A 10,518-nucleotide genomic window follows, 5' to 3' on the forward strand; every position below is an offset into this window, starting at 1 on the left:
GAGACATATGTATCCTTATATTTTACTACTATTCAAACAGAAAATAGAGGAGAACTATCATCTTCTCATACCATATAACACTTCAAGCATCAAATTACCTATTTCTCACCCCAATTTGTATATTCTGTAAACACAAAAACACATGCCAATATGTATACAGTATTACAGAATCTAGTATATCATAATATAATCAATTACCCAAAACAATTCAACATCAATCTAACAATTATTTCGTACTCAAATCATCAATACCCATATGACTAGAAAGGAATAGCAAGAAACATATCATTCATCACACACACAATTAAACATACGAAATAGCTCCCCTTACCTTGAAATTTCTTTTCTCAGCTCAAAGACCTGCAACTACAGTACCCCCACACGCGAATAATCTAGACAACACCCTACAACCCGCAATGTGGTGATAAAGAACAACTCTTAGAGTTAGAATTTGACAGGGATTGGAAGAAAAAAAAGAAGACACATGCAATAGTAGATTGCATGGTCTAGGGTTCCAAAACACCGAAGAACAGTGAAGAGCAACTTACAGCCAGGAATCCTGAAATCGATCGGTGCCAATTGAAGCTCTCGACGTCAGGATCGTTTAGGTGCCTACGAATCGAAATTCTAACGGTTCAATTGAGAGAAAAGATAGAGAGAAGGCAGAGAAGGGGAATGAGGTTTTCTAGAGAGAGAAGCTTTCTTCAGGAAATAACTTTGTTGTTTAGAAAGTTCAGCAGAAAACTAAAGAAAATAGGTTTTCTTTTTATTAAACGCCCCTCCCTTTTATTCTTAATTCAACTTTCACCCTATATTTCTTTTTATAAATATTTATAATTATAATTAGGTTCTTACAATATTTAATGTCAAATATTTATAAATGTACAATAATCATATAAATTTTAAATCAGAGTATATAATTAATAAAAGTGAAAGATGAGTTTTTTTTAACTACCTAGTAAATGATGGGTTTACACCATTAAAAAATAAATAATAAATAAAAAACATTAAAGTTTAACATAAATAATCAAATGTGTAGCCTACAGATTATTTGATTCACAGAAAATGATAATACTCTCATTGCACATTTTCAACATAACTAAAAAAAGTGTAATCAAAATTATAATAAAAGAAAAAATACTTTGGAGATGTGATTAAATTTTGTGAATATAAAATAAACCAAACAAATAGAAAATTCGAAGAAAAAAATATAGGGTTAAATATGTTTTTAGTTCCTATACTTTGAAGCGATTTTGGTTTTAGTCCCTTTTTCAAACTAAGATACAATTTAGTCATTCAACTCTAAAAAACTTTGGTTTTAGTCATTTTTTCCAAACTTTTTTAATTTTATTTGCGTTTTCAAACGCGTTTCCCATTTAACATTGAAGCAAAAATGTGTCAAACAGTGTAAACAATCCAAATATTATAATGAAACGCGCTTGAAACAACAAATAAAGTTAAAAAAATTGGATAAAAATGACTAAAACCAGAGTTTTCTAAAATTGAAGAACTAAATTGTACCTTAGTTTGAAAGAGGGACTAAAACCAAAATCGCCCCAAAGTATAGGGACTAAAAACATATTTAATCCAAAAATATATAACGAAAGAAAAAAAAAACTAAATACTAAATGAATTATATATATATATATATATATATATATATATATATATATATATATATAAATTAAAAAAATGAAAAATATATAATAATAAAATTTCCAAATGAAAAATGAGGAGTGGAGATTAAATTGAAAGAAAATTAAATTGCGTACTTGAACTTTATCACATTATATTACTCTTTATTTATTAACTAAATAATTTATTTTTCATATAGCTTATTTGGTATTTCTTTAAAATTGGAACAAATATCAGGGTGAGTTCAAAGTCAATAATAAATGACAAAAATTTAAATAAATTTTAACTAGCCTAAGAATGTAGATAGCTTTTGGTGTATATTTTAATATTAATATTTATTGAAACAGAATTAAATGTAGTGCATACATAATTGAATTCAGGATTCATGTCATTATTCCAAGCATTTATTTGAAATCAAAGTCTAAATTGGGATTCTTCAAATTCCAATGTAAAATACCATACATTCATTGGTAGGATTGCAACGATAATTGTTAATTATTATTCTTTGTAACACAAAATTGTTTGAAATTATTGCTTGAATGCAGCTTGCATGTAAAATATAAATATCTATTACTCTGAGACAAATTGCAACATTCAAATATCTACCTAAATCCTTAAATATTAAGAAACAAAGTTCAAGATCTCAGAAGCAATAAATGCATTCATAGCAGAAGCAGCTTAAACTTCAGAAATTGAATTTTCTAGTCACATAACTGAATACCTTAAACACCTAAATCATAAACCAATTTACACAACCACCATGGAACAGATAGAAACCATAAGAACTTGTCTCTTTAACCTATTCTTGGACTCAATATAAAATCATATTATATCATGTACAATCAAATAAGACAGACATTATATGTAAAAATCTAAGGATCTGGTTGCCCGACAATACCATCATCACTAGAGGCATAACCATCTTCACTCAGCTCATCCTCGCTAGAATCTTTCTCTTCTACAGCTCCAATGTCTTCTGGCTTCGCATATCTCTCACAATATTCTGTTCATTGCCTCAAAAAATTTAAATTATAAACAAAAGCATCTGCTTAGAATATAATAACATATTCTCACATATGGTAGATATATTAAACTGATGTTTCCCTTGTCAGTCTTTAAACTACTGTCTCACATGAAATCCTAGAATTAAATACACTGGAATATCTAGATTTCTGTGACCATGATACAATATTTAGATACTCACATAGGTGTGATTTTCTTCAATGATCAAAAAATGCCAAGGACAACGAATAAATAATGGTATAGCAATTTGACATACCAAATTAGAAAGTAAAGTTTAAAAGAATGACAAAACAAAAACATTGGTTCAACATTTTATAAGGAAATAATCACCATTTTTGTAATTTTTCTCAGAATATTTCTTATAATAAGCAATTATTTCTCGCTATAGCAAACCTGACCGGAGATATAGGATCTAAGATTCAATTGATACAAGCAATAAAAGAAGTTGTATGACAGTAAATTGGAAAGTACTTGCATCAGAAACTCACAACTTGAAAATGGTCGAGTATGTTAAATACTTTGTATTAGCTAAGTTACAAGCGAGCTATTCAACATTATACCATGAAAACATGAGGTCAATATTACCATTTGAGTATTGGAATTCAAAAACTCTTCTTTTACATACACAATATACACTTATCGTTATCATTACAGAGTAGGATTGATCAATGCCAAAGCAAATATCAGAATAGGATGCAAGCAGGTAGTGATACTGAGATGTCCAAATTCCCTAGAAGCAAAAAGAAAGAATGATGCCAAAGCTTCCAAACTGAAAGCTTTGATTAGCATATTAAAGATAAGTGACTGGCTGCTGGAATGCTCATTGGCAAGTGAGAACATATTCTAAATCTGTTGGGGAGCATTGACACTTGTGCTTTAAATCGAACAAATCCTTCAACACAAAAGGAGATTTCAATTGTTGTACTTAATAATGATATTACAAAACATTTGCCATTGTTGTGGTAAGGATTTGTGTTCAATATCAGTTTGAGCAAAAAATGACAGATTCTTTTGCATAAACTTGAATCTTCAAAGCTTTTTATTAGCTATTAACCACTTAATGATTTTTCACTCCAATTGAAATTCAATAAAAATAAAGATGGCTGTATTATTGTTAACGATAATGCAGGAACCTTCTCACTACTACCATGAATTACCTACTCATGACAGAAGAATTACAGATTTATACAACAGAAAGGATTACCACCTTTGACTCTTTGTTCATATGTAGCATGATCTCGGATCATCAAGGCAGCAGCATCACCATTTAATGGATCTGATGCATTGGGATACAGAAGAAGTTGAGGAAGAAACACCTCAAACACATTTACAAGGTCTGAAAGGAAATAAGGAAAATCACCAAATTTTAAGTAGTGGCAGTAACAAAGCAAGGCAGAATCAAATGCATAGCAAGTATGTATATAATAAAATTCTTGAAACATTGCTTACCAAACATGGGACTCCAAGTCTGGTTAATAACATCTAAGCATACAGAACCAGACCTAAGCATTAGAGGAAACTGTATAAATCAGCTACTGAGTTTTGCAATGTGTTTGTGCAACAGCCAATAAACTTTCCATTGAGTTCAGTGGTGCTGCTTAAATAAGATATAAACTATGATTGCAGTGGAACAACTTACAATTCATCAACATTAGGATGAAAAATTTTATTGACAAAGCCAATGGACGGAGACTTGTAAGGATAAGCATCAGGTAGCTCCACCCTTACCTTCCACACACCGACCTCATACAGACCTGCACATGATTCCCATCAAAGTTAAAAAGAAAAAAAAAAAAAACGAAGAGAGAAAAATAAAGCAACAATTCACTTACACCTTTGAAATTAAACATAGATCCTAGTGCAATTCATCCTCATTGAATAAAATAGTCAAACAATGAATCAATCACATTATTCTAAGCTATCGACTGTTGATCCAAACACTTCTCATTGAATTCAAGGACAGTCAGTGAAGGAAGAAATTTCAATTTCAATGGAGACTAAGTTGAGCCAAAGAAGAAAAGATAATCTCAATAATCCGATGAGAAACTGTACAACAAAATAAAAAATAAAAAGTAAAATAATAACACAAAGGGATGCAAAAATTTACTATCTTTAGGTCCGTGGAATTCTACAAAGAATTCTTGCATGTCATCGTTGATCATCTCCACCTTGTAGTCACTCATCATCCTGATGACCTGATCCATGTCAATCAAACACACCCCAAATGGAAAAAGACAAGAAATTTATGCAAAAAGAACAGTTTCTGAAATTTAAAAAAAAAAATTAAAAAAAAAGTTTGAAAATATAACAGACAGTTTCATCAGGTCCGTGTCTCTGCGTTTGCTAGGGGAAGACATTGTTTCTCTCTGTGCTTGACTCTTGTTATTTGTGCGGCTCTGCTGCTGCGAAGCTCTGTGGAATCAAAGGTACACATACAAGAAGAAAGCCTGAAACTGTTTACTTCATGTTCCACAAATAAAAAAAAAGGCTCAAACCCAAACAAACAAAAACATTGAAAGTTTGAGCTATTTGAAAGTAATTGAAAAAAAAAAAAAAAACTGATTTTATATTTTGATAAATTACTGGTTTAAACTATATAATTCAATCAACTTTGTTTTTTCAAATCTCCACCCTTAAAAATATATTTTTAAACTTTTTTATACATGATTTAAAATTTAAAATAATATGGTTAAAAAAGAAGGATTAACATTAGTATTACCTGAATGTACCCATTCTTAAGCATAAAGATCAATATATATAACTTGCACAACTATAAAAACGAATAATTAAACCTTATTAAAAAACTTATAAATCAATGACAACATTGTAGAGATATCCTTTCAATGTGCTAATGAGTTAGACGCCTTTCAATTTGACCATTCAATTAACAGCACTTTATTATGTGCATGAATGACAACATTCATGACACTTTTGAGCTTTATTTGAACTTTCGTGACAATTTTGTTGACCATATATTCATGTTAATAAAAAGATTATGATATTTTGAAAAAAAAAATTAACAATTTTTTATAATAAGACACGTGTCATTATTTTATTTGTCTGGTTGAATTTATGTTTAAAAAAATATTCAAAATGAACCAATTATAGATTGTCACATATGCGTTGTCAAAAAATTATAAAAAAAATGGTTGAAAAAACTCTTTTTCTAATACAAATTAAAACTAGTAAAAGGTAAAAAAAAAAGTACCTACACCCAAAAAATATGTAAGTGTTAAAGGATTGTTAGTTAGCTATGATTATAAATACTTTTTTTTTTCATAATCTAGAGAAAAGAAATGCATGCATATGCATGTCAATGTGTTCTATTGAAAAATATTTTTTTTAAAAAAAACATATCATTCATAAAACAATATTATTATAGTTTTATAATTTTTTTAATAACTTTGTAAAGTGTTGTTTTTTAATATTAATTTATTTTTCTTAACCAATTCAGTTAATTTAACATTTTGAATATCTCTAGTTTAGAATGAATTATAACAGCATTTGAACAAGATTCTTTATAATGGTATATTTTTGGATATTTTTTAGTGTGAACTAGTGAAATTAAAAAAAAAAAATCTCCCTCTTAATTTCTTAAAATATAAGTATAAATACAACTTTTTCTTCTTCCGTTTGTTCAATTGTTTGATATATGAAAATAATAATAATAAATACAGTTGAATTAAATATTAAAATGATTTAAACTAAAATCAAATTTCTTAAAAAATTAAATATTAGTTAGAACACTCAAAGTTCATTAAAAATTTAAAATTAAAAAATAAAATAAAAAATAGTTTAAAAAATTAATGTTTTATATTATTTATTTCAAAGATGAAAAAAACATTAGTACTCTTAAATTTAATTATAATAGAGTAATTCATTATATTGAGTTAATAATTATTTTAATTTATTTATAATTTAATTAAAACTCACTCACTTTATAATACTAAATACATGTTTAAATTAAAAGTAATAATTGATTTTTTTAAAATCCAATCTAATAAATTGTATTGGATTTATAATTAATATCCATTTTAATTAAATTGACTAGATTTGGATTTTTCCATCATAGTTAATTTGTACTAATTATTTTTCAGTTAGATTAAATATAGTGAAATTGATTTAATAATTTTGAATATTAGGTTTATTATATATGTGTCAACACCCAATTTCGTCCGAGTAACTAATAATAGTATTTGTTTTTATTTTTGTCTTATTTTATTTTTATTTTTACTTTTATTTTGTGTTATTATTTTTAATTTTTAGTTTACTTTGATTTAGTTTTTTATCTTATTTGATTTTATTTTTATATTCTTTTGGAAAAAAGGTAAAAAAAAAAAAGGAAAGCAAAATGAAAAATGAAAAAAAAAAGAAAAAAAAAAAGAAAAGAAAAAGAAAGAAAATGAAAAGAAAAGAAAAAAAATGAAAAAAAAAGTAAAAGGAAAAAACGAAAGGAAAAAAAAAGAAAAAGAAAAAAGAAACGTGAATAAAGAAAATAAGAAACAGGAAAACATGAATAAAAAAAAAAGAAAGAAAAAAAGCTTGTTGATTAATGATGGGACAAGTTTTGAAAAGGGTATGACGGGAAGTTGGTTTCAGATTAAAAGAAAGGGGTGCTTCACACACATATATAAGTATTAAATTCAATTTAAGCAAGCAGCATGTGTCATCGGTTGAAGGAATTTTTATTTTTTTTTTTTGACTTTTAAAAGAGTGGCTGCATTGTTTTTATAGCAAAAAAAAAAAAAGGAAGAGGCATTGTCTCATCACAGACACCACACGCATAAGGAAAAAGGGTTGAATTTAATTCAATTGGTGCAGCGGCCCACATGCATGCATTATCTCCTTGGGCTGAAATAGAAAACATGATAATTAAATAGAAGAGGTCCAGCAAGGCATGAAAAGGGGGAGGGTAATCTTCAAAAAAGAGGGTTGAGAGGTTTTCTGGAAGAAGAGGAAAAAGAACACAGGGGTGGATAGTGAGCACGCTAGGCATCAACCGCCACTCAAAGGAACGCCTACAGACCACACCTCCATCATCGGCACTTCGAGCCTCTCTTTTCTCAACTTCCAACGTTGTTCAACCTCTAGATTATTGGCCCCATTGGATCACCTTCGAGTTTGGGTCATCGGAGCTCACCTCATCACTACGCTACAAAGTGGTCTTGCCACAACGGTTCGAATTCGCGGCTGTCTCCAGCGAGACCACCGCTCCGACGCCTTCTTCTTCCACGGGAGTAACGAAGCGCTCTTAGCCAAATTCTCTTTTCTCTCTCTCCAATGGCAGGATTCCGTTTGCAACCAGAGAACTTCGACGTCTCGCAACAGTCTCGAGCGGTGGCTCTCGTCACTTCCGATTTGATCTCCGACGACAACCGCTCCGTAGCCGCCGACTCCTGGTCCATCAAGAGCGAGTATGTAAGCACTCTGGACGATGACCAACTCCACGCCAACGCTGCCGAAACTCTCTCCAACGCCAGCCTTCGAGCTAACTCTGATTACTGTTCTGATAAGGACGAACCTGACTCTGAAACGATCTCAACCATGCTTGTATTTCAGAGTCATCGGGATGTTGCATATGCGGACGAGCCTACAAATTTTCGTAAATATGGGCATTCTGGAGAAGTCGGTTTTGAAGTTGATGTGATGGAAGTTGTTGCATCTTGGACAAAAGCCTTGTGTGTTGAAATTTCTCAAGGTCGCATGCTAAATGATGTTGATGTTGTTACGGCTGAAGCTAGTGAACTGGATGATAAACTTTCGTCTAATTGGAGTATGTTAGATATTGGAACTGGCAATGGTTTATTTCTTCCAGAATTAGCTAAACAAGGGTTCTCTGATTTGACAACGATTTTCTGTTCATGGAGCTCCATAGGCGCGAGGATCAAAGTCTCTCCCGGCGGAAGAAGAAGAAACCTATCGTGGTTTCTGATTTGGAGAATGAAAGAGGCCTCGGGCCTAGATCAACAAATACAAAGTGCATATCCAATTCAAACGACATTATGGTTTTTCACCCCTGCACACTTTGCTCTTATTAAATTTTACTTTCTGCGTACCCCATAATTTTTAACCCCACATCCTTATGTTATGTGCTTCATTTTTTTTTCCCTAAAAAATAAAAAAATAACAAAATATAAAAATAACAAAAATATTTTAAAGGTTTAAGCGTGTGTGCGATCATTCGCATCAGCCTCGCGCTAAGACCTTTTTCCCTTTATAAGAAATAAAAATATTTTGAAAAGGTTTAAGCACACGTGCGATCGCTCGCGTAGGCCTTGTGCTGAAAACCTTTTCCTTTTCTTTTACCAAAATTAAAAATTAAATAAAAATATTTTGAAAGGTTTAAGCACACGTGCGACCGCTCGCGTAGGCCTTGTGCTGAAAATCTTTTTCTTTTCTTTTACCAAAATTAAAAATTAAATAAAAACATTTTGAAAGGTTTAAGCACACGTGCGACCGCTCGCGTTTCCTTCTCTTTCATAATAAATTAAAATCAATAAAAATATTTTGAAAAGGTTTAAGCACACGTGCGACCGCTCGCGTAGGCCTTGTGCTAAAAACCTCTTCTCTTTTATATAAAAATACAAAAAATATAAAATCTTCAAAAAGTAAAAATATCTTCAAACAACAAATATTTTCAGAAAGAACTACGTAACCCTGATTTCTCANTTTGAATGAGAATACGTAGGAGCAAGGTCAATCCTTGTCGGGCCCAAAAAACCAAAAAAATATTTTTGTTTCCTTATTTTCTTGTTCTTGGGATAGTTAAACATTTTGCAAACCACATCTTTATTCGCGCATTTAATTAAAGGTACTGCCTTTGGGCAGGCGTTGTAGGGTGCTAACACCTTCCCTATGCGTAACCGACTCCCGAACCCAATCTTTGGTTTTCGTGGACCGTGCCTTATATTTTTATGGTTTTTTCCATAGTTTTCCAGGATAAACTATGGTGGTGACTCCAAAACATATTTTTTCAAATTATTTCTCTTTTTTGGATCGTCGTTGTCCCGTCGCGATTCTGGTTGCGACAATATGAACTTAGTCGACTTGACTAGACATGATTTTGGATAACTTGACTTGACTATTAGGTCTATTAGATTCAACTTGACACTTTAGCCCAAACCGACTTGACTTGATAATGTCTTTATGTTCAGATCGACGACTTCAACTTTTGGTTCGAATAAATTTGTCTTAACTTTTGATTAGATTGACTTGTCTCTGTCTTCAGTCCAGATTGACATGTCTCAATCTTTGACCTGAAACGATTCGACTCACACTGACTTGACTTAACTTTTAACTCATGTCGACTTGACTTGATCCAAACCAACTTTAATCCACCTTCTATTTTAATTGACTTAAATCAAACTTTAGTTCCTACCTAGACCGACTCAACTAGACCTTTTGCCTAGACTAACTCGATTAGACCTTCAATCCAAATTGAGTTGACTTAAACTTTGAACCTTTACTCTGAATGAACTTAATTCAATCTTTAAATCTCATCAACTCATCTCAACATTTAACCTAAAACAATTCATCTTAATATTTAACCTAAATCAATTCATCTTAACCTTTAACCTAAACCAATTCATCTTAACATTTATGTTGAATCTAATCTTTATATTAAATCAAAACATTTGATAAAAGATTGACTTATAATTTAATTAAAAATAAATTTTATGAAAAATACAACAATTTTTTTTGTTTTAAAAATGAAGACACGGAGAGAATATATTTTTCTCTGAAATTGTCTTGTAGGCTGTATTATTTTTTTTTTTCACTTCTTATATTTAAAGAGAAACGTTTTTTTATGGTGAAAAAAGAAAAGTATTGAAATTTTGCTAACATAATATGCCCCCCCCC

At 30.6% G+C, this 10,518-nt stretch overlaps 2 protein-coding genes and 1 long non-coding RNA gene across 4 annotated transcripts in view; 1 reads left to right on the forward strand and 2 right to left on the reverse strand.

Annotated features, from left to right (window-relative positions):
* The window catches only part of LOC106767903, a 2,441-nt gene extending 1,663 nt beyond the window's left edge, over positions 1-778 (reverse strand). The window contains exons 1-2 of the long non-coding RNA XR_001376193.2: positions 549-778; positions 332-404 (exon numbers count right to left, since the gene is read on the reverse strand). This is a non-coding gene — a long non-coding RNA (uncharacterized LOC106767903). The remainder of the gene's footprint in view (positions 1-331; positions 405-548) is intronic.
* A 1,500-nt stretch (positions 779-2,278) lies between these two features.
* On the reverse strand, positions 2,279-5,150 carry LOC106766893 (ubiquitin-conjugating enzyme E2-23 kDa). Of its 2 annotated transcripts, none has more exons than XM_014651673.2 (6): positions 4,972-5,150; positions 4,766-4,845; positions 4,298-4,412; positions 4,108-4,160; positions 3,866-3,994; positions 2,279-2,638 (listed from the first exon to the last, which is right to left on the reverse strand). In XM_014651673.2, exons 1-6 carry the CDS (start codon positions 5,013-5,015, stop codon positions 2,508-2,510), a joined length of 552 nt encoding a protein of 183 aa, XP_014507159.1. In that variant the 5' UTR covers positions 5,016-5,150; the 3' UTR covers positions 2,279-2,507. The 2 variants fall into 2 exon arrangements, with proteins under 2 accessions (XP_014507159.1, XP_022640080.1); XM_022784359.1 differs by having other exon boundaries at positions 4,766-4,853; positions 4,972-5,073.
* Positions 5,151-7,152: 2,002 nt separating this feature from the next.
* LOC106767825 lies at positions 7,153-8,901 on the forward strand. The gene has a single exon (XM_014652778.2). It carries the CDS (start codon positions 7,939-7,941, stop codon positions 8,719-8,721), a length of 783 nt encoding a protein of 260 aa, XP_014508264.1. The 5' UTR covers positions 7,153-7,938; the 3' UTR covers positions 8,722-8,901.
* Positions 8,902-10,518: the final 1,617 nt, after the last annotated feature.

Source organism: Vigna radiata, chromosome 7 (genome assembly GCF_000741045.1).
Source record: "Vigna radiata var. radiata cultivar VC1973A chromosome 7, Vradiata_ver6, whole genome shotgun sequence".
In the NCBI taxonomy this organism is placed as follows: Eukaryota; Viridiplantae; Streptophyta; class Magnoliopsida; order Fabales; family Fabaceae; genus Vigna; species Vigna radiata.